The sequence below is a fragment of the Hydractinia symbiolongicarpus genome, chromosome 9, assembly GCF_029227915.1.
Source record: "Hydractinia symbiolongicarpus strain clone_291-10 chromosome 9, HSymV2.1, whole genome shotgun sequence".
NCBI classification, from domain to species: Eukaryota; Metazoa; Cnidaria; class Hydrozoa; order Anthoathecata; family Hydractiniidae; genus Hydractinia; species Hydractinia symbiolongicarpus.
This window is the reverse complement of record NC_079883.1, coordinates 3,437,108-3,459,600: the sequence shown is the minus strand read 5'-3', so window position 1 is coordinate 3,459,600 and position 22,493 is coordinate 3,437,108. Positions and strand designations below refer to the sequence as shown.

The window sequence follows — 22,493 nt, the reverse complement described above, 5'->3', positions numbered from 1 at the left end:
GGGTTGTATTGGTATATATTCATCTTTGTTTTAAAATAAAAAAATATGAAACAACTGTATATTACAGATATCGAGAAGCCTACCATATTCGAAGACTACCTTGGACAGGACACTCGTACAGCCCTGAAATCAATCAGCATAAGGCCGGGATCGCTAAATTTGTATAGCAACAACGACAGCACCATCAGGAAAGTGGGGCCTCACCAGAGGGTGACTCGTATCGAGATTATGAACGGTCTGTTCAGGATCGAAGATATCGCTAGTATCGTTAATAGCCAGGCAGAGGACAAGATAAACTATTTGTGCTAAAAAACGGCTACTGCAGGCTCCGCGTCACTGACGGGTACTTGGTGGTTATTCATAGCCCAATGCAGGAGCTTTTAGGCCTGCCCTATGAACCCAGTAAGAAGTATTATATGAAGGGTGACTACGATAGCTTATACAGGATTGATACATATCAGAGATTGAGATTTATTTGTCCACAATTAAATGGATCCAAGGTTCTGGCCTTGCTTCCTACCAGAGAGTTCAACGCCTGGGGAGACATGTTAACTTGGACTTTTGATACCCCTGTATGCCTTCCACTGAAAGGTTCAACCGATCGTCTGGAGTTCATGCTAACAGCGCGTGGGTGCGCTTTTGTGACCATGGTCTGCTTGGTGTGAGCGTGATTACGTCCGGGCTTAGTATTGGAGCAATAGCCTCAGGCCTTGGGGTCCCCTTGGCCATTGCCATGGGAGGGCTCACAATTGCAGCCGGGATAGGACAAGCAGGCTTTAGAAATGCCTCAAAAAGGCTTGGGGTTAAGAGTAAGAAGCATGAGGGCATAAGGCTACTTGCAGAGACTAAATTAAATTCTATCATTGATCTTATTTCAAAAGCGATGGAGAACGGTGTGATTAGTGACTACGAGTATAGCCTGATTAGTAGGGAAAGGGAGAAGTATATGTTGCTAAAGGAACAGATGAGGCAATGTTTTAACCGTGTAGTGAACAGCATCAACGAACAAGAGCGTGCCCAGTTGGTCGCTAGGGGTAGGGAGGAAGGGAAAATGACGTTTTAAACAACGTCAGTCTGTACAATATCCAAGCACTACCTTGAATCACCACCCGAGTATAAGCCTTAATTTGTATTATATTTTATAGGCCTTAAAGGCCTATAAAATATATGGTTTTTTAATCCTCACTTAACTCCCATTCCTTTTTGAAGTCCTTGTATCGGCATTCCAATATATGTACCTAGGGATAGTGGTTTTTGCCTTAAACGTATACCAGTGAAATAGCTAGGATGGCACTGACCTGGCAGGGCTCATCGTAGGGTACCGGCAAACCATAGAATTTAGTGGTAATTACATCCTTGTGGTACCGGCGTTTAGCGTTCACATATCGCTCCTTTTTAATAGGCTCCGTTGTCAGCTGCTCGGAGATCAGCTCGTCGACCATATTTTTCGATACTTTGCCACTCAATCAGGGTACTCTTCGAAATCTAGACTCATTGCCGGTACTGCATTGGCGTTATACCGGGTCGCTCCATGCGGGGACCAGGTTTTCGGTGTCTTCACCCTTAGAGCTACAACGAGATCCTGTGCATGGTATCCTATAATGTACCTTTGATCCTTCCCCCCGTTGGCGGGCATGGGGTCCGACACCGTCAGGTAGTTTACATTGATATCGTTAATGTCTGTAAATGTGCACACAAAGTTGTTGAATAATTTTGGATTGACAAGCTCATTTTCAAACTCCAGCATTCTGTTTATTATATATTTCGAACGACTGCAGAGAACTGCATTGTACATGGGCAACCACCCCCATTATATGTTATATATTCATGGTAACAATACCAGCAAAGCATCTTATCCCTTACAACAAACCTCCGACCACAGGTGCACCTGTCATATTCATCCAATAAACGTTCATAGTCGTTACATTGTTCAATTTTATTTATCACAGTTACAAGGACGATCATTCTTTAGGTCATCAAGACGTTCCCACAAGTCTTGGATTCTCTGCCTGTTATACTTCTTCCCCTCCTCCTCTTGTACGCAGGGTTACAAGTGGTAGGGATAGACCAACGGCGGTAAGGAAGGTCATAGAGATCATACATAAACTACATAAACTACATTGACAGTTGATACACATTTATTATATATGTCGTTAAACGTATTTTGAGCACCGGGGGATACTTTTCAGCAGCTTTATTACAACCTCATTACACATTTCCTGCGTCTTGAACGGATCCGAGACATACTCGATTAGCCAGGGATCCTTTGCAACGGCCTTGGTACACATGTCTTGCGTCTTGAACCTGTCCGGCACATACCTCAGCAGTCAGGGCTCCTTTTGAACGGCTTTATTACACATGTCTTGTGTCTTAAAACTCATTTATTTATAGTGTTATTTTAGAGTACCATGTCTTTACTGCGCATGCGTTGATTATCCATATTATAATACCCGTATACGTCTGTCAGTCACCAAAATGGTAACCGCAGTAGCGGGACACACGAAATGCGGTAAATAAGGGACGGGCAAATCCCTGGATTCTTTCACGGGCCACCGACTAGTTGATGAATATTACTATTATCAGAAATTTCCCTAAATTTATGCGCGTTGATTTTTAGAGAATTGTGGTAAAATAATTTTGGGTTATTTTATTCTAAAGATGATGACGTCATCACTTACCAGGGAATAATTGGGACTAGGTAGGGATAAGCAGTGACTATTAGGGAAATTTACACCACTAGGTAGGGCTAGGCTTGGTATGGTGATGGATGGTGCCGGACCGGTAGGGATTTGCTGTGACGTCTTGTGGGCGTGCGCGTGCGCGTGCGCCAGAAGTAACATTTCTCTATATCTGCTTGACCATGTTAAACAAGCACCTTTCGCAGCCAAGTTATTACAAATCAAGTAACTTATATAAAGCGTGGGTGTATAAGGTAGTTTGTGACATTAGCAACCAAGTAAACATCCAATGCAGTAAATTTATCCAACATTTCCTCTCAATTCTCATATTCAAAAATATTCACAAAACATGAGTTTGTGTATTCTTATTTTTTATATTCTTTTTTCTAAGTTTAACTCGCACAACTCATATTTTAAGCAGACAATGTTCGGAAATGCAAGCGTAAAACTATTTTAAAAAGTTAAAGGTCCGCACATATTATTTCAAAGATTGTAGGCAGAAGAATCTAAAAAAAACCTAGTCTGAAGAATTTGAGCTGATCAAAATGAAGACAATTTCTGTAATTTTTTTCTCCGTATTTTATATATTTTATATATATACGTGATCTGTTGATTAATGATTTAGCTCTTTGAAGAAGTCCTATGGCTGTTTGAACAAAGATCATGTGCGACTACTTTCGCGGGCAGAAACTTTTCACGTTTTTGGTCATTTTCGCAAAAGTTTGTCTTTGGAACTTACAAATCAGCAACATGCGGATGTCTTTTTTGTGATTTTTGCAAAAATTACAATTCGGAAAAGGTTTTTTGATATTTGGAAATTATAATATTTAAGCAAATGATTATCGCATATACTATTTTCGCTGTGTTTGCAAAACAAACTGAATTGAGGGTATGGACCGGTGTAATCTGGAAGGATGTGTAATAAAGTCAAAAAGACTATATTGTTATATTTATTCACCATAGTTTACACTTTCTCGTATTAACAAAAACGCGAAATCTATGAAAAAAACTTTCACGTTTCGCGGTTTGTTAATCAAATTTCCCGGAAAATTTTTTGCGAATCAAATAAAAAGGTTATTTTGGCGTGAAAATATTTTCGCAAATAACGAAAACAAACTTTTGCGTTTTGCTGTTTTGAAATTTCTATAGGCTAAAGCTTTCGCAAAAAAAGGCGAAAAACGCGAAAGTTTCTGTTCTTAATGTGAAATAAAGAAATAAAAGCAATTGAAACATAAAAGGTGATAATTACATTTAATTTGACTTCCAAACTATTACTTTGTTTCATGTGGTGACCCCTTATTCATAAACCTTAACAATATACTGACAGTACCAAAAGTGGCAGCATTGACAGGAAACGCCCTCACGACAGTGGGTAGTAAACCCCTTGTAAAACCTTGAATACCTTCGCTACGATAACATGTACGTATACAGTCCATATAATTCTTGTACCTTCCATGCGGGAGAAAGCCCTCCGCTTGTATTTTAGATTTAATGACATCAACCGGAAGTATTATTACCCATGATAAGGCTCCAGTTAGACCACCTGCCAGCAGCAGCTGATGTGCTTTGACTTCATTTGTATTTCCGTTAATTGGGGTAAGAAGATGACAAAAATAAGCGTACATATAGAAATAAGCTCCATAGCCGGGACAATCTCTTATAAATGTAGCCCAATTTCCACGAAAACAACCTCGAATACCATCCGTTTTGTAGAGATGACTAAACACACTAAAAGTACCTTTCAATTTTAATTCTCTTCGTGATTTCACTTTCTGTCCAACACCTTGAACTTGCAGTTGTATTTTAGCAAGTTCAATCGTGTTTGAAAGTATAGATTGTATTGCGCCTGTTATGCACCCTGCTTTAAATTGACTAACTAAATCTGATCCGAAATACTTGATGATATTGTGTTGCACTCCAAACAAGAAAGCATTTTGGATGGACAAACCAACAAGTGGAGGTGTTAAACCTTTGTAAAATCCTGTCACCTAAAACAAAACAAAAATTGTGGAATGTTTATAGTCGCCTTGTAAAACCAAAAAATTGCGAAGTGCGATAATGTGAGCTAGTCAGCTCAAAAAATAAGTCAATTCACAAACTCATTGCCATTATTGCAGTGAAAGCTCATTCGGTTGTAATCATAAAGGTTTTAGGTTCAAGTCCTCACTCCGGTGCACTTTAAATGTAGTGTTGTCAACCCACTTGATGCCATCTTCTGATTGCTAACCGGTTTGTGATAGATAGAGCAATGCTTTAGGTATCTCTGGCGGTAATGTAACATAGTTACAGTCGGAGAGGAGGAAGAGCCACCCATTGGGATAGAATCCCCGAGGACGGTAAAATTTCCCTTACTTATTTACTTATCACTTACTTACTGGGAAAAACACAATAGTCAAAACGATAATTCAATTTTCAACTTGATAATTTCTGATCAAGTAGAAAAAGTACAAGTCATGAGACACTTTCTGTCCCTAAAAGCAGATCTCCATCCACTATTATTATTATTCTGAATAATTATACAGGATATAGTCACTTCAGTGTTTAAAACACTCTTATTAATATGGGTCCTGTGTTAGGAATGTATACATTAACCCTAACCCATGGGTTGACCCGTAGCTGTAGTAAAGACACTTGCTAAACATGCTCGCGCTGTGGACCGAACCACGGACCTTGTGATTACGAAGCGAACTCTATAACCACAAGGCCACGGTCGCCAGAACTGCGAGCCGCAAACGAACCAAGCCAGCCAAAGCAAAGCTTGTAATTAAAAAAAAAACTACGCGAAATAACTTGCAGTTGGCAGATAATCAAGGACTGGTAACAAAATGAGATTTGTGTGCCAATTTCTGCAAGAGTGGGGCGTTAACCGTTGAATGATGATCATTTTGTCCATTATTTTACACCATAGTGCTTCTTTACGTTTAGGTTTTAGTAAATCTCTGCATTTTCTAAAACGTTCGTTTAAATATCCGAAACTGAAATCTGAAAAAACTCATAGGCATTTGATCATTACAACAACACAACATGCGTGACAACTTATGTCTCGTATGAGTGAAAGTTGACTCCATGAATGCGTATTATGAGGACTTGTTATTCACTTAAGATTACCCTTCTGAAAATCGGAAACACATTTTTCACGTAAAAAGGTCATTTTTAGATTATATATCCATATTTTTTTTGTTATAACACACTTGTTACGATTTTATAGCTATAATACTATATCTTTCACCAAAAATATATAGCTTCAATAATTCCTCTTTAAACTAAATTAAAATGTCGTGAATATAGCTCCGAATATAGACTTCCGTTAATTCGAACACGCAAGGGACTAAATTATTTGTTCGAATTAACGAATGTTCGGATTATCGGAAGTTCAGAAAAAACAAGAATTTTAATAAACGTTTAAAGGTTTTATGCTAATATAACTTTATTACAACTTTACTACAACTTTTTATAAAAATCTTTTACCATTGTTTGCTTGGCGATGGGCAAGGCCTCCAAATTCCTTGTAAACTTCATTTTATTGGAAATGGCAATTTAATTGATAAATTGAAAGAAATTTTTCAACCATTGATGCAATCAAAATGAATAAAAGTGAAAACGTTTTTTTTATGTTCCCATAAGATTTTATTTATCGATACACAGAATTTCGAATCAACGAGCATAATGCAGCCTGGGAACTAAAAAATTGTTCGAATTAGCGAAATGTTTGAATTAGCGGAAATCGAATTAAGCAGCTCAAAATATAAGACTTTATTAAACCAAACTCAAGTGACTTGGCAATTTGTTCGAAATAACGGAAAGTTCGAATTAAGCGGCATTCGTATTAACGGACGTCTACTGTAGCTTTAATTCTTCTCGCTTGTGAAAGTATACAGAAAGAAACGTATTAACAACAAAGATGGCTCATAAAGTAACAATAAACTCCGATCTCCATAGCCCAACAATCCGAGAGGTCCAACTTCTGATAGCATTTCCCTTTTCTTTAAAATTCTAACACGAGCTTTGCGATTCATACAGGTTTAAAAAGTTGTGCGAATTTTTTTTGGTTTTAAATATTATTTTTTTTGACAGCGGCTAGACGCAGCGTAATAAGCTATTATTGTGAGAAAAATATAAAAAACAAACAAAAGTTTTCCGCTCACCCTTGATACGACCACCAAGGGTTTGTTTTAAAACAGAAGTCAATAAAAAATCATGAAGTTGTAAAAAGTTGCAGTTTGTGAAAGCTACTTTTTTTCTTCTTTATTGCATATTTATAAACGAGCATATTAGCTGACTCAGCAAAATAAAAAAATAAGCAAAACTGCTTCAATGTGCCCGAAGAGCAATATTTTCAGGAAATAACAATAATAAATCCGTATAGATAACACACCGACTGAAAAATCCATCTGTTTGAACTGCCACCTTAGGTTAAAGGTATTAAGGAGATACGATATACCTAAAAGTACAGTATAACTCCCGTGTCTATTCTTTTAGATTTTTTGGACGGATACGCTTACTTAAGACGCTTCATCAATTCTTTTACACCCTATCACCCTGGCAGAGGACCATTGACTATTCTGTAAAATTAATCGGAAAATGCAAATGCAAAAAAAAAGTAATTAAAATACTTACGCCTTCCTTTTGTATAATTTTTACTACACAATCAACTATTCCTTTGTATTGAATATTTGACGTCAGACCAATTTTTTGAGTTTGTAGCCTAACCTGGTGAAACAAAACAACAAATTTAAATTAATAAGAAAAGATGAAAAAAGAAGCAGAAAACGTTCAACAAAATAAACAACAACAACTTCTCCCTACTTTTACTGTATCGAAGGGATGCCCAACGGCTATACCAACACCACCTAAACAAACAAAGTTAGGTCAGCTTATAAACTTTATTTAAAGAAATGAAGTCATGATTATATACTATATATACCTCCTATACAACCCGCAAAAAAACTTTCCATAATCTTTTTTTTTAATGTAAAATTGTTTTGCTTATAGAACTTGTGTTTATTAACAAATGCATTTTGTAAGAAAAAATACCAGAGCCTGGTTCTCACTACATTGTAACGTGATAACCTTGTTTTGTTCAAAACTGACCCGTTGTACGAGGTAGGTCATTTTTCGCGCCTGTACGAAGATGGGCAATTTTGTACGAAAATGGGCATTACAATTGCTGTACAAAATATGCAACAAATAATTTGGTTTAGAAATGAATATCTAAATATTGTTAAATACATTCAGTAAGCATGATAATATCTTAAATATTCTCCAAATGTTAATTTTTGACCATCATATAATGGTTGCATCAATCTTGTACAGCCTCAAATTCTATGTACGAGATTCGGCCAGCGTCATGTCTCCTACTTGACTTGAATTTTTTTTATCCATACTAACTTTGTAAAAATCTAACTGTGTACGAGGTTGGGCCAACGTCAATTTTCTGACTTACCTTAATTTTTTCTGTTCCATACCAACTTCGTGCAACTTAAATAACTGTGTACGAAGTAAATTTGTATAGTGTGGTGTACCCCAAGGCTCCATTCTTGGACCGCTACTTTTTCTGCTTTATGCTAATGACTTTAATTATTCTTAATCTTATTTTATTTGCTGATGATATCAATCTGTTTTATTTTCACAATGACATAAAAATACATTTTTAAGATTTTTAATGAGGAACTAGGAAAGATAGAAAAGTTATTTAAAGCTAACAAACTAGACTAGACAAAAAACAAAACAAAATAGCTACACTATTTTTCCTAATCCATCTAAAATTGACAATCTACCTCTTAAACTCCCAAATAATAAACGGCACTAACATTAAGAGAGAAAATACAATAAAAATTTTTTAGGAGTACTCCTAGACGAAACGTTGTCCTGGAAGTCTCATACTCATGTAATAATAAAGTAGTAAAACATATCGGGTTACTTTATAAAACTTAACAATATCTAAACCTCCATTGTTTACGTAATTTATATTTCTCCTTCAACATAGCTACCTATCGTACTGTAAATCGTACTCTAATATCACTAAATTGGAAAAATATAAATGTAATAATTATTTTGCATAGTTCGTTATGCTAACTAAGAAATATTGCATTCTTTTTTGCCAATTTTTAAAAAAGAGGGGTGCTACCTTCAAAATGGTCTAGTTCAGCGGATGCGAGAAAAATGTAAACAAATGACGGATACCCAGTTATGAAGCAAACGTGATGGTTTAGCGCTTTTGCAGAATTAATTGAACCTATTTGAGCTGACTGTTTTTGTATAGAATGTTTACGCGTGCATCTTTTTATTCCTTTTCAAAAAATAAATAATTTCTAGATTAAAAATTAAATTTAACAATATTTCCCTGCACTGACATAAGACAGTGATAGTGACATTGACATAAGACACACAGTGTTTATGTGAAGCTAAGCTGTTGAGAATTTAGAAGTGATTGTTACTTGCACTGCTGTAGGTTGTCCGATTCCTACTTTTTTCCACGAGCCTGTTGTCTTTTTTTCATATTTAGACATCGAGATAAACCTTTCAGTTAATTTCCAAGCAGTCCTTACACAGGAGTCGAAGTAAGGACATTGTATGGGTTGAGATTAACCAAGAAAACACTGTCTTCGTCACGCGACTGAGGAAAATGAAGTTATGATGCCATAGAAGAAGAAACATTATTGGTTGAAATATCGCATGTTACTTGCTTCTTGTAAACAAAGGATGCAATCAAAAAGAGGCCAAAGGGAGGAAAAAATTCTGGAAACAACACGGAATACACTCATCCCTTTTTTTAAGAATCTGAACCTCAAATGATTGGTTATAAAACTAAATCAAGCCGAGTCAAAATTTTGTCATAAGAACATCCAAGGACATTAATTCTCTTATAATTCTCTCTATAGCTAACAACTTCTTACTTGCAGTCATTTTTTTTCTATCTATACGATTGCGAATAATATTGACGCCATTATGCCGCTGTTCATAAACACAGGCGCATTTAAGTGAGCAAAGCATTAGCATTTTTTCGCAACCAGTTCTGTAAAAATTAGAACATTTCGCCAGCATAACAATGTCAACAAGTTCTATGATTATGTTACAAGTGGAAATCAGGCTTACAGTCTTAAATTTGCTAATGATACGAGAGGTTTGGTACGGAAGTCGTCAAAAGGATAAGATTTGTATAAATAAGCAAATTTCAAAAAAACGTTTTTCACAAATGAAAACAAAAAATCTCGCACAAACTCAACTTTCAAAAAACGACTCGCAAATCAAATAGAGTACGCGAAACGTTAATCCGACGTTTTCATTTTTCCACTTCCCCATGTGCCCTAAACAACAATATTAAAAAGTAAAACTGTCACTCCCTAAAAATGCAAATGTCGATGTTTTACGGTATAAAAGATACGAAGGTAAAGGATTCGACCCCATTTTCCCCTCTCTAACGTCAATCCAGTTGTTAATAAGTGTCTGTGACAGGCATAGTGGATGTGTTCATGTTCCTTGGATGTCGCCGAAACATTCTTTAAAGTAGCCAAAAGCATGTCGCATTTGTTAACTGCCTAGGCGTAACGACACGACGTTAATGCATTTAGACTAGCGTCAATTCATTTAACAAGAATTGTGAAGCCATTAAGGTTAAAGTTAAAATAACTAGTAAACAGTTGAAAATAACTGACGTCTTCTCTTGCGTGGGTAACTAGGGACCACATGGGACCATAATGGGAGTAGTTTCCTAATGCTTAAGGGGGATTTTCACGAAGGGAATTAAACGGCGAATTGTATCTTTTGTTTGTTATGATTTTGCATCGAAATATTCGCTTCGCTGAAAAGTAGAAACAGTTCCTACTTTTTCGCGGCTAAAGGTTTCGCTGCTAGTTTTAGACCAATCAGAATGCGGTTAACCAATGTAAACAATGAATTTGACGTCAATTTATTTTGTCGTGAAAATTAAAAAGCGAATTCGCCATCTAATTCGCCGTTCAATTCGCTTCGTGAAAACCCCCCTTTAGTCAACCCACCTGTTTCGAAACAAACGGGTTGATGACGTCACCAAAAAACACTTAAACCCTAATATCTTTGCAACTGGTTCAGATTTGTGAGTTTTCAAAAAACTCAATCTCGTCTTGTGCGAGAGTTAATTCTTTCAACCATAGTGCGTTAAACCTGTTTGAAGACTTGACGAATTACTTAACAGTCAAAAAAACTATTCAACCGGTATTTTTACCCTCCATATCTCCATATTTTGCTTAGCAGATATTTACAAGCGATACAAGTCATTTGAAGATTTAAACAATTCAAAGAGTGCAAAATGTTTCCAGTATTACTGTCTATTGGCGCCGTTCTAAAATAACGCAAAATCATCTGATAATCGATTTTTATGTAAGTCATTAAATTTAAAAGACAACTATTAATTTGGTATTTCCTTTAAAAATAATTTTCCAGGAAAGTTAGCTCTACACTATTTACAAACTTTCAGTCAACAACGGACCATGGACGGTGCCGCAATTTGAAAGTTGCGATTCCATACCGTAGTTTAAGTCAGAAGCATCAAACAACATGCCATAAATTTTCTTTCCCTGCGTCGCAACAAACATTGTTATTTTCGTGTTCATACTAAAACCATTCTTCATATCTAATACTAAACTCGCAAGTCCTGGTTTTCGGTGTGACCACGGCCATTTTTCATCTGAAGGAAAATTCCATGCTATTTCGACGTTACTATCACGCCTTGTACCAAACAACTGAAATTGGTTCAAGTGGACAAAATATTGAAGGAGAAGTACATCTGAATAATACAATAGTATAACACGACAGTTGCTGGCGGCTGGAAAGAGACCAGTACGAAAATTATACTGACATTCCAAACAAGGGTTACGTTCTATGCTTTTTATTAGGGTAAAATCAACCAAGGACCATACAAGAATACCAAAATCAGACGAGCAAGCTAACTTGTCGTTATAGATTTGTATAAAGGGTTGGAAATTGTTGACCTGTCTGTTGATTTCTAGATTCGGATTGTGGAAGTTGATCTTGCCATTCTTATTGCACATTCCAATCTAAAGAAACCCACCAAATATTCAAAGAATTCACATTTGACAGAAACTTAAAGAAATTCATTTTCGCCAGAAAAATACTTTCAAAAAAAATTAATTTTCGTGAAGTTAACTCTTAATATTTCGGTAAAATTAAAATTCTTCGATTTTTTTTTGCTTTAATTCGTTTCGTTCTTCAGGGGCTTTCCTGTAGGACACATAAAGATATCTGAAATGGAAACGCATCTAGTAATTAGATAAATGGACTTGCATTTTTGTCAATCTTTTTAGGCAAAAAAGTATTTTTAAAAACGAAAACCGAAATTCTCCTAGAATTGATTTTCACAAATAGTAGATTTAATTTTTTTTTTAATGGGAACTAATTTTTGTAAACTTGACTCCCGCGAAAATGAATTGTTTTCAGATATTACAACAGTTCAATTTCATCAAACCCTATTTGTACCCATTTTCTCGGGTAACATTTTTTGCGCAACGGCCTGTAAATAAGACTCTTATTATACAGAAACAAATGAGCACACCACTTCTGATTAAATGTTTTTCACTTTGTTTCAAGCAAAAACAAAAACAAAACAAAAATGTAGGGCGAATAGGACAATTCTGAAAAAAATATATCAAATTACTTTATTTCTATATTAAATTTTCTCACTTTTTGCACGTAATTCCAGCAGGCAATGCTAGCACAAATAAAGTTTTTGGCATAGACAACTCCTACGGGAATAATATACATGGACCAAATGTTTTATGTTGGATCAGCTTGCTTCAAATAAATGTGTACGCCATACAAATTATTTTAAAAATTTTAACTAGAGGCCTCTCACCATCTGGAAACGTTTCAAACTCGTGATTTCACGTAACAAAACTCACCAAAACCTCATATCATCATTCTCGGCTGAACGTCCGTTTTCCATGCTAGCATGGGTTGGATAGGGTGTAATAATGACTTTCTTCAAACTCACAAAAAATCAGTTACCTTAACCGCCTTGTTTGATCGAACGACAACCAACAATGTGTCGTCGGCATATATTTCTTTCAAACGAACTGATAAAGTCGGGTCGATTATCTTAAGTTCTTCAACGTTGCCGCCATCATCAAAACAGAGAGATTTGACACGCATTTTATATGACTTTAAATCCCATGTCAAAATGCTGCTGCCATCAGATGAAACTAAAATGTCCCTGCACACATCTAGACTGTACACTAGAAATAAAAAAATAGCGAACTAAAAGTTATATTTTGTCTCCTACACATTTGATAGAACGCCGTAAGTCAAGAGAAGCTTTATATCAGCTAGCACTTTCGTTTGACTGGATTTTTACCATTACACGAGTTCACTTTTTCACTGGTGTATACAATACAATAGATCACGCAGGTGTAAGGAGAAATAAAAAATGAACAACACAAATTCACTATGTGAATAATAAATGGAATACACGAGAAATCTTTTAAAAGGGGACTTTAAGGAGGATTCCATCCTCGCGTCGCCCTAAAGACTTATTTTAACATGCCATCTTTTAACCAATCTATCGAGGAGAGAATTCAATGTTTTAAATTTAAATTTCAACAAGGCTTTTTAATTAGTAGCATCTTAAAACTTTGAAGCAAAAGTCAGAAAATTTGTTCTATTTCCCTTCACGCATTTTTCATTCCAAACATCCAAAGTTGGAAAAATAAATCGTGTGCCGTAGAAAAAGCCTTTCTCTTTATTTCTTTCCGTTAAAAACATCAAGGTGGAGAGCATAAACACACACTGAAAAGTCAGTGCAACAGATGTAAATAACCCCGAGAGGGAGGGTTTACCTGGCTTCACAGATCCTTGTAGACAACGCACTAAACTTCCAGTTTCCCACTTCCAGATGCAAATAGTGCGATCGTATCCACCAGTTATCAATTCATCGCCATGTATTTTTATATCAGCACATTGATGAGCTTCAAATACACTAATCTTTTTGTGTGGAAAGTTAGTATATTTTACCACGATATGACGGTCCTCGCCACGCGCTAGAAAAAATGTTTGTCGAGAACTGACTACCAAGATTTAAGAACAAGCGTTATAAAGAAGCTACACATTAAATACAATAAAATGTTATCAAATCATACGAGAGAATCACATAGAAACCAGTACAGATTTAAATGAAATCTAATCTTCTTTATCCCCAGGAAAAATGTTTATTAAAGCAGGAATCATCTTACAGAAAACAAACAGTAAGAGATCCCATCTGTTACTTTATTTACAGACACATACCATAGGCTATAATGTTTGAATTCATCGCCATGACTACATTGCTTCCACAACAGTCGTGGTCGACGATATGTTCGAACCCAGCCTGCTTCTTCAAACTGAGTAAAAGTTTCTTTCCCATCACGAAAGCGTAAGATTTAGAAGGAGTCTCTGTACATGTGCATTTTTTATTAGGATTATCTATCAGGCTGGTATCGAAATTAAATAGCCTTTCACCGATAATGTTCAAATCCTCCTGACCAGCAGAAGGAACCTGCTTGTGTTTTTTACTTTTCCTCCAGCATTCGTCGTAACTTTGGAAACCATTCACGTCAATACAATGTCTTCTTAAATGAGGTAACCACACGATGTCACAATAATTTATTCTGTTAGTCCAAGAACGTGAAACTTGCCGACATTTCAACAGTGATGGCAAATCTATATATGTAAATATCTTCTCAACAATTTCAACAGGTAATTCCGTTATTACATCGTACTTCGTGATGTCTGCAATGTTCAAAGCAAATCCGTATTTTACTTCAGGACTACTGTTAAGTAACAGATCTTGTAATATTTTTAATTGTGCATTATTTGATAAATTCTTGAAATGTTGAATGTATTTCGTGTCAATGTCGTTATTTTCTTCGGACATTATTTTAACTATAAGAAAGACGTTGTATTGATAATTTTTTGATTCGTGTACAGGTCTAAATGCACCAAATCGCGCTATAGAATGAATCAACTATAAAGGCATCAAAAGCTCCGGTCCAGGTAAAGTATTATAACAACAAATAAAAACTACCTTGTCTTCAGCAATTGGACGAAAAAAGGTCCATATAACTTTTTATAACTCGACTAAAGGCTGGTTTCCAACTCAAAAATATTTTTAAACGGAGCAAACGTACTTCAATTATTTACACCACATGACTAAAAACTTCTCTTTTTTGTGTGTCCTGTGTGATAACAACAGGCAATAAATTACTCTTTATTTTGTGAGAGCAGCAACACATTGCACTGCGGAAATTATCGCCAGACAATTTTGGATTCCGTTCTGTCTTTTAAATTTTCTTGAAGTGAAAAATATATATGACATCATACAAAACGGGTTAACAGCAGGACTAAATTAAATTTAAAAACACTGTACTTATCAAGTTACACTACTTTTAAATAAAATTTTGCTCCACAGTTTAAGACAGGAAGTCTTGTGCAACTTTTTAAACTCTTACCGTAATGCTTCGAATAAACGCCCCCTTTTATTAAATGTCCCCCTCGAATAGACGCCCTGCCAGAAATGTCAAAAAATTTAATAAACGCCCCAGGCGTTTATTCAAAGCATTACGGTAAACAACTTTTTTAACCAGATGCATTTTGTTTTTCAGTTCTATTTGTTTTTATGTAGTCTCTGTCAAATGTCTATCGAGTTTTTCTTTCATCAATGGACTAGCGATAATAGTACGGTCACTGAAGAAACACCCAAAATGACTTGAATGAGAATAAATTTCATATGTAGTTAACAGTTTATGAAGGTCGGACTTCGTATTGCTATCTTTATCATATGCCTTAACTGTGAAATCAATAAATTAAATATATATTAAAAAAAAAATCCAAGAAATTTTTTCTCAAGAAAAAAACAATTCTACAAGAAACCTAGATGCATTGTTACGCCATAACGAAAGGTAGGTACAAAATCATTGACACAAAAATTATGAAAATATATCTGTACATGTTTCGACACTTTTTAAAGTCGTATAAAATAAAGCTATATATTTTTCTTGATGAAACTTTCAACGATTGACTCATACTCATTCCTGTACTTCTTCATATGTCCAACATGGGGCGTATCCTCCCATAATTTATAAGTAACATCAACTCCACAATCCTTGCGTTTTGCAATGAAATCTATAATGTCTCTATATGGAGCAAGCTGATCGTTTTTTGAAAACAAAAACAGCTGTGGTGACTTAATCGGCCACGCTTCCATTTTACTCATAAATGTTCTTACATCTTCATTAGTGTATAGAAGAATACGTACAAACAGTTTCATAGGGTAGGACATCAAATTCAGCATAGTATAGAGAACAGGATTTTTTGTCATTATAGCAAAAGCTTTTGGAACAGTCGAAGCACTCTCCTCGTTCGGTATTATGGGACAACTATCAAAAATGACAGCCCGGATATTACTTCCAGGAAAGGTATCTGCAGTCATACTTTCTGTTAATAAATGATAAATAGCGCATCCACTGTTACTAAAAGGATACAATATAATGGGTCTGTCCGGGTTAGATATTGTAAGGTCTTTTATCACACTTAAAACGTTGGCAGTCTCACGTCGCCCAGCGGAAGTTGTCCTGAGGATTGAGTTCAGTAAAGTCGTCTGCACACAAACTGTTGTGAAATCCCATTTTTCAAAAAATTCACTGTATTTACATAGCTGTTTATCTTTTGCGTTACCCCACCCAAAAAGAACAAGCAATGGTTTTTTTTGGCTTGCGTCATTGTTTCGCAGGGTTATCTCTCTATTTAGTTTTATTTCGTTTTTGGATTCTGTGATATTTAGTAGTGTAGTGCCACAACTAAATGTTCTCCTGCTGATAGGATGTAAGAGGCTTAAGCGAATTAAAGTAGTATTACATAACATTATTCTAAAACAAAAAAACAAAAAAATGGCAATGACAATGACAACGACAACAACCAAAACAAAAAAACCAACAATAAAATCAACATCACGAATAGCAAAAATCAACAAAACAACAATGACAAAAACAAAACAACGAAAACAACAACAAAATAACAGAAACAACAACATCAACAACAACAGAAAAACAATAACAAAACATTATCCATATTAACATTACTGATGTACTTAAATTTTACTTGTATCCTTATACACAATGGTACAATGTAAATATACATCATCAAACATTGACTACCATTTCTACAGCATACCAGAAAATGTTCCTTGCATTAATAACTTAAATAATGACAATGCCCCTCAGATGAAAGTGGCATAATAACTTGCACTGTAGAGTAGAACCATTTACAAACTCTCAAAATTTTTGTTGTGTGGGTTGAATTACATATTTTTAGGAGAGATTAATCGAACACTGCATAAACAAAATGGACTGCAAAATGAAAACCAATTGAATATTACATACCGCCAGTGAGAATTTCTTTGTGGAAATATGAGACAATGAGGACACAAAATCGTAGAAGTGATAAAAGACGAATATTAGCAATTTCCTAAAAAATAGAAAAAAGACAAAAGCTGATTTTAACAAACCATTGTAATGCAAGGAAAAATGTCTAATGAAAACTCGAAATATCATTTTTCCAGCAAAATTTCCAGTGGATATGAAGATAAAATGCATGCGTATTCACACACATGAGTGATAAATAAAAAATGTACTCTAAACATAAACTGGACGCTGCTGTTTGAACATTTGTAACAAAAAAACATTGACATTTTGGAGGATATAGTACAGGTCATCCTCAAAGCTAAAACTATATAGTTCACACATTAATCTTACACACAACATACCTTAGTAAAACAGATCACATGTGCTTGTTCCAACGCCAGACCGCTAATCCAACCAAACCTGGAATAAACAGATATTGCTTTCCAAAATCTCTGTCAATATGAATAATTAGGTTAAAAAAGTTAAACCACTGTATTTTATGTTTCTTAAACAGAATAATTTCAACTGGTACTATTTCTTGTGAGTTTTAAAAATTGCTTCTTTCAAAAATATATTTGAAAAAAACCACCAAAAAAACAAACAGACTGGAAACAAAGATATCTTACAAAAATTACAACAATAAATTATATGTCACAGAAAGTAAGTTTCGCAAGGAGAAATTTTTAAAAGCTTATATCTCATATGTCTATTGTGAATTTTATACCTTTTATAGTTTGCAAGAAAATTGTAAACAAACCAGATTATTATTATTATTCCGAATATTTATACAGGATATAGTCACTTTAGTGTTGGAAACATTGTATTAATGTGGATCCTGTTTTCGGAATGTATACATTAATTATACACCAGCATTACCTACCCAATTTCCCTCATATGGCATGGGTTGACCCGTAACTGTGGTAAAGACACTTGAACATGCCCGTGCTGTGAACCGAGCCACAGACCTTGTAATTACGAAGGGAACTCCATAACCACAAGGCCACGCGCCACAGAAGAGGAAAAAGACGAAATAAAAGATTGTGAACAGCCATCTTTGTTACAAAATGTAGAAATCACAAACAATAATCCTACATCCTATAATTTCCTAACTTTTTTGAATTCCTTATAGTTTATTCAAGGTGGTCAAAAAAAAGAAACAGAAAATTTAATGATTACACCCACAAAATTTTTTAAATTCATATCCTGCTACATTTGTTACCTATTGACAAACAGAAAGCTCCAAGCTTTCCACTTGAACTATGGAATTGTTTTGATTGATGTGATATATATGCTGCAGCACCAAGACAGCCTCCTGTACCAATAACTCTACACGGAAAACAATCAGGATTTTCCTTTGTTGTATAAAAGAGATATGATATTATTGCAACAATAAATCGAATTGAATTAACTTGATGTCATATGCTTTATACTTGGAAACACCTTTCATCAAATGTTTTAAATGAAATAATTCTCAAAATTGACAGATAGGAAAACGAAATTAACTCAAAGATATTCTAACTTTTTGGACTAAGAAACTAATGAGAAACAATTTTTTTTTGGAAACTAGCACCATATCTAGGCTTCTTACATAAAATGAAAGAAATGTGTACCTCTTTAACTTTTACCATGCTCTATAAAAGGTGCTCAACTTCCCGCTTCCTCAAGTTTCTATTTATTGCCATATACACAGTTTGTTAATATTTTAATACTTTCACTTCAAAAAAAAGTTCGATAATAGCATACCTTAAACAGTAGAACCTCAAAAAGGTCATAGACCTCTGTTTAAATCATACAGTACAGTCCCACAGGATATGCTGCCAAAATTATTCTCAAATAAATGTAGAAATAAAATGTCAGAAGCACATTTTTTTTTAAAAAAAGCAACAAGTCTTTGGAATAAAAAAGGTTGTAAAATGTTTTAACAAAGATAGTTTTGTGTGCGATTTTATAATCTTTCGTGCAATGTTTTGAAAAAAGTGAAAAATAAATGTTAAGAAAGATATATTTTATTTAAAACGTGCTATTAAAAATATAAAAAAATGCACATTATACATTTTTTATAACTTGTTTTGTGTGTAATTTATTGTAATCTTTTGCACGATCAACAAATTTCTCTAATATATAAATGTGCATTTTTTTATATCCACTTGAACTATGGAATTGTTTTGATTGATGTGATATATATGCTGCAGCACCAAGACAGCCTCCTGTACCAATAACTCTACACAGAAAACAATCAGGATTTTCCTTTGTTGTATAAAAGAGATATGATATTATTGTGTATCTACATGTCCGAAATAGTATGCATGAGTATACTGTCATTTTAATAAATTTATTGTTTACTTTTTAGGTCATCACAAGCAAATAGGCAAAAATATGCTTCGATTGGGTTTCGTTTTTAAAATTGTTTAAATAAAAATAACACTTGCGGCATAAAGAAAAAACTCAATTAAATTTGAACCTATATGGTTTTCAATTGTTTTATCAAATGAAGAAATTTTCTACAATTAAATCAATGATAAAATGTCTGTTCCACCTGTAAGTGCAGATCATGTTTCATGGACTACACAAACAAAAATTAAACATTACACCGTGGCGTCCACAATAGATAACTTCTATTGTAAAACAACAAAGACCGTATTAGTTCATCAATTAAATAAAAAACTGATGGTAAAAAAATAAATTAACACTTGACTTTTTAATTCGTTGTCATAAAGCTAGCTAAATAATAGATTTTAATCGTTCGTGAATTAAAGGAGATGCAAAAAAAAACATTTCTATTGCCGGTTTTTGTTTATAAACTTTTAAAATGCGATCTTAAAAAACATTTCTATTGCCACAGACAAACTTAACTTTTCTAGACAAATGACATTTTGTAAAAATACAATCACGTTCATGACGAAAAAGTATACACCAAGCAAAAACTATGAATATGCTTTTTTAACTCGATAAAACCTGAAACAAACAAATTAACTTTAATGAAAAACTTTTTTGAAATTCAATTATAATGCCTACAGAAATCGTGGAGCTCACAAAAATACAATGTTACAACACAATGTTAAAAAACCTTTTCACAGTACTGCAGTTCAATCTGTGCTGCATAACACAACTTTAACTTTAATTGCGCTTCCTTACCCTTCCCTTTACTCTTTGCAGAAATTATCAACCCCTCTGAAGACCCTGAAGATCATCATATTGTTTGTTATTGTGTTATTGTCTGTTATTGTGTTCAAATTTATTAAATAATGATTAAGATTACTATAAATCAGTTAGGGGACAATAAAACTATATTTAAAACGAAAAAACATAAATAACAGATTAACAAAATTATAAGGATCAAAATTTAAAAGCTGGCAAACTTATACCACTGATGTGTAATGTTTAGCCAACTTAGCCAACAATCTAGCCCAGTCACCAGTGAATATTTCATAAAACGATGAAAAAACAACAATAAAAAGATGGAGCAGGACTAAGATGTAATTGCAGTGTTGTTGGCTGGCTCGTTGACTAGTATTTTTATACAGTTTAATTTTTGTGATGGAAATTTAAAGAAGGCTAGACAAAACAAATGTGTTTAGCTAACTATATTAAAATCGAAGTGGCTATAAGTATGTGACCTATTTTAATTATTTTTTGCTAGAAGTACGACATTCACGTTTATTTTTTTTGCTACAAGTACGTGAATGCGTAAAATGCTGGTCAGCGTACATAAAATCACTGCTGACGCCCCTTGAGCGTGGTGTGGAGAATATTGCAGGTGCGAAATAGCATTCCTCGTGAGTTATTTACAAGTGAAAGAATTGTTTTTGATTAAAAAAATTTATTTATTTAAAATGAATGTGGTAACGAGTTTTGTAGTTTTAACAAAATGCTAAAGGCTATTAACGAGCATGAAAATTGAACTTTTACACAACTGTATGTATAGAGTTCAAGGTCAGTACAGAAATGTTTTGATGAAAACCTTTTGCTGCAGGCATCACAAATGTTAAAAGTGAAAGTCAACAAAAAAATAATTCAAAACCATATTTCCAATCTGTGTGGGAAAAATGTTATCTTGAAAAAACAACAACGAGAGTGGCCGAAATAATGCACAACAGCTACTCAAAGAAATGAAAAATGTGTCAGGTAAATTTGAATGAAAGTGAGTGTAGTTACTATTCTTCCATAAAAATTCCGATGCGAAAATAAATGTAAGATAATAACTAACAAATTTTCTTCAGGGGCAACTGTTGTAGCTGGAGACATCACAGTGAAGTCACAGTGATGAAACAATTAAAAAACATCATCTGGCACATTACTTTCATAGTGGAGCGTTTACTGAATCACAATTAGACACATGCATGAAGTGGCTGTGTTCTTCATTCCCCACATTAACACTGAACTATTTGACAAAGGTACACAATTTTTCGTTGCAGCCTCAATGTTCTTTATTTTTTGACTAATATGAGCATCATATTATCATTTTCTTGATAATATTCTTAACATGACCATAGCCTGAAAACATATAATCAGCCTAGTAGCATACATAGTCAAAGTTGTAGAGATGTAAATAAAAGCTCATACTAAAGAGAACCCTAAAAAGAAAATATCTTTTCATCGTCAACTCTCCAACACCAACCCGCTGGCCAGGCGACTTTTAGAAAAAAGAAATACGTGAATGCTGTACTTCCAGCAAAAGAAATTAAAGAGACGTGAATGCCGTACTTCTAGCAAAAAAAAGTAAAAGTACGGTCACATACTTGTAGCCACTTCGATATTAAAATAGCCAGGAAACACAGCATAATTTTTTGTTACCACCCAGAAAGTGACTGAATTTGATATCCTTAGCTATCTAACTAAGCTAATATTAAAATTAATATTAAATAGCTGGCAAGCTAAATCTCCAAAAATAAAAATGTATAGATATATATATACAAACTATGCCTAAAATTTTGTTACAAAATCGTAAATTAACCCCTAAGAAGAATGGCCCTGATGCAGCAGCCTCTTGCTAGCTTTCCGTATCGCTCCACCAGACTGGTACTGTTTGGTACTCACTAGTCTCGAAGAAAAAATACAAAAAGGTATTAAGTTGACGAATTGACCAGCATTGAATAGGAACAAAATAATCTTATAGCAGACCTCAGCCCCGGACTTTTTTCTCTACAACCGCGATCCGAATGAATTTAACTAACAAGGATATCCTTGTTAGTTAAATCCATTGTCATAATCTTTGTTAGTTTTTCTGAAAATTCCCGCGCTTGGCTTGGTTGTTGTTAAATTTTATTATCATTTTTCAAAATAGGCACTAAATGCAACTGCGTTTTAAAAACAAAATTTTTGCATCAAAGGAAATGCTCTGCCTCCATCTCACCTGATACAAAAAGGGTAAGTCATTTTTGAAAAACAT

At 34.5% G+C, this 22,493-nt stretch overlaps 2 protein-coding genes across 8 annotated transcripts; both read right to left on the bottom strand.

Annotated features, from left to right (window-relative positions):
- Positions 1 to 3,770: 3,770 nt before the first annotated feature.
- Positions 3,771 to 7,853, bottom strand: LOC130656825 (mitochondrial basic amino acids transporter-like). The gene is made up of 4 exons (XM_057459762.1): positions 7,603 to 7,853; positions 7,485 to 7,528; positions 7,296 to 7,388; positions 3,771 to 4,666 (listed from the first exon to the last, which is right to left on the bottom strand). The coding sequence occupies exons 1-4, from the start codon at positions 7,631 to 7,633 to the stop codon at positions 3,950 to 3,952; spliced, it is 885 nt and encodes a 294-aa protein (XP_057315745.1). The 5' UTR covers positions 7,634 to 7,853; the 3' UTR covers positions 3,771 to 3,949.
- Positions 7,854 to 11,060: 3,207 nt separating this feature from the next.
- Positions 11,061 to 22,097, bottom strand: LOC130656561 (uncharacterized). 7 transcript variants are annotated; one of them, XM_057459447.1, is made up of 8 exons: positions 18,715 to 19,113; positions 18,324 to 18,456; positions 17,467 to 17,524; positions 17,084 to 17,168; positions 13,953 to 14,588; positions 13,508 to 13,708; positions 12,681 to 12,907; positions 11,061 to 11,713 (listed from the first exon to the last, which is right to left on the bottom strand). In XM_057459447.1, exons 5-8 carry the CDS (start codon positions 14,578 to 14,580, stop codon positions 11,120 to 11,122), a joined length of 1,650 nt encoding a protein of 549 aa, XP_057315430.1. In that variant the 5' UTR covers positions 14,581 to 14,588; positions 17,084 to 17,168; positions 17,467 to 17,524; positions 18,324 to 18,456; positions 18,715 to 19,113; the 3' UTR covers positions 11,061 to 11,119. The 7 variants fall into 7 exon arrangements, with proteins under 7 accessions (XP_057315430.1, XP_057315431.1, XP_057315428.1 ...); XM_057459448.1 differs by having other exon boundaries at positions 18,324 to 18,430; XM_057459445.1 differs by lacking the exons at positions 18,324 to 18,456; positions 18,715 to 19,113 and adding an exon at positions 20,172 to 22,097.
- Positions 22,098 to 22,493: the final 396 nt, after the last annotated feature.

Excerpts from the sequence above, each read along its gene's own strand:
- LOC130656825 (XM_057459762.1), bottom strand. The coding sequence starts at position 7,633 with ATGGAAAGTTTTTTTGCGGGTTGTATAGGAG. Across the intron at positions 7,389-7,484 it reads ATCCCTTCGATACAGTAAAA|GTTAGGCTACAAACTCAAAA; the intron begins GTAGGGAGAAGT and ends TTGTTTCACCAG. Across the intron at positions 4,667-7,295 it reads AAATTATACAAAAGGAAGGC|GTGACAGGATTTTACAAAGG; the intron begins GTAAGTATTTTA and ends GTTTTGTTTTAG.
- LOC130656561 (XM_057459445.1), bottom strand. The coding sequence starts at position 20,206 with ATGCAGCACAGATTGAACTGCAGTACTGTGAAAAG. Across the intron at positions 14,589-17,083 it reads CAAAGAAATTCTCACTGGCG|TTAAAATAATGTCCGAAGAA; the intron begins GTATGTAATATT and ends TCTTTCTTATAG. Across the intron at positions 12,908-13,507 it reads ACAAGGATCTGTGAAGCCAG|TGTACAGTCTAGATGTGTGC; the intron begins GTAAACCCTCCC and ends TTTTATTTCTAG.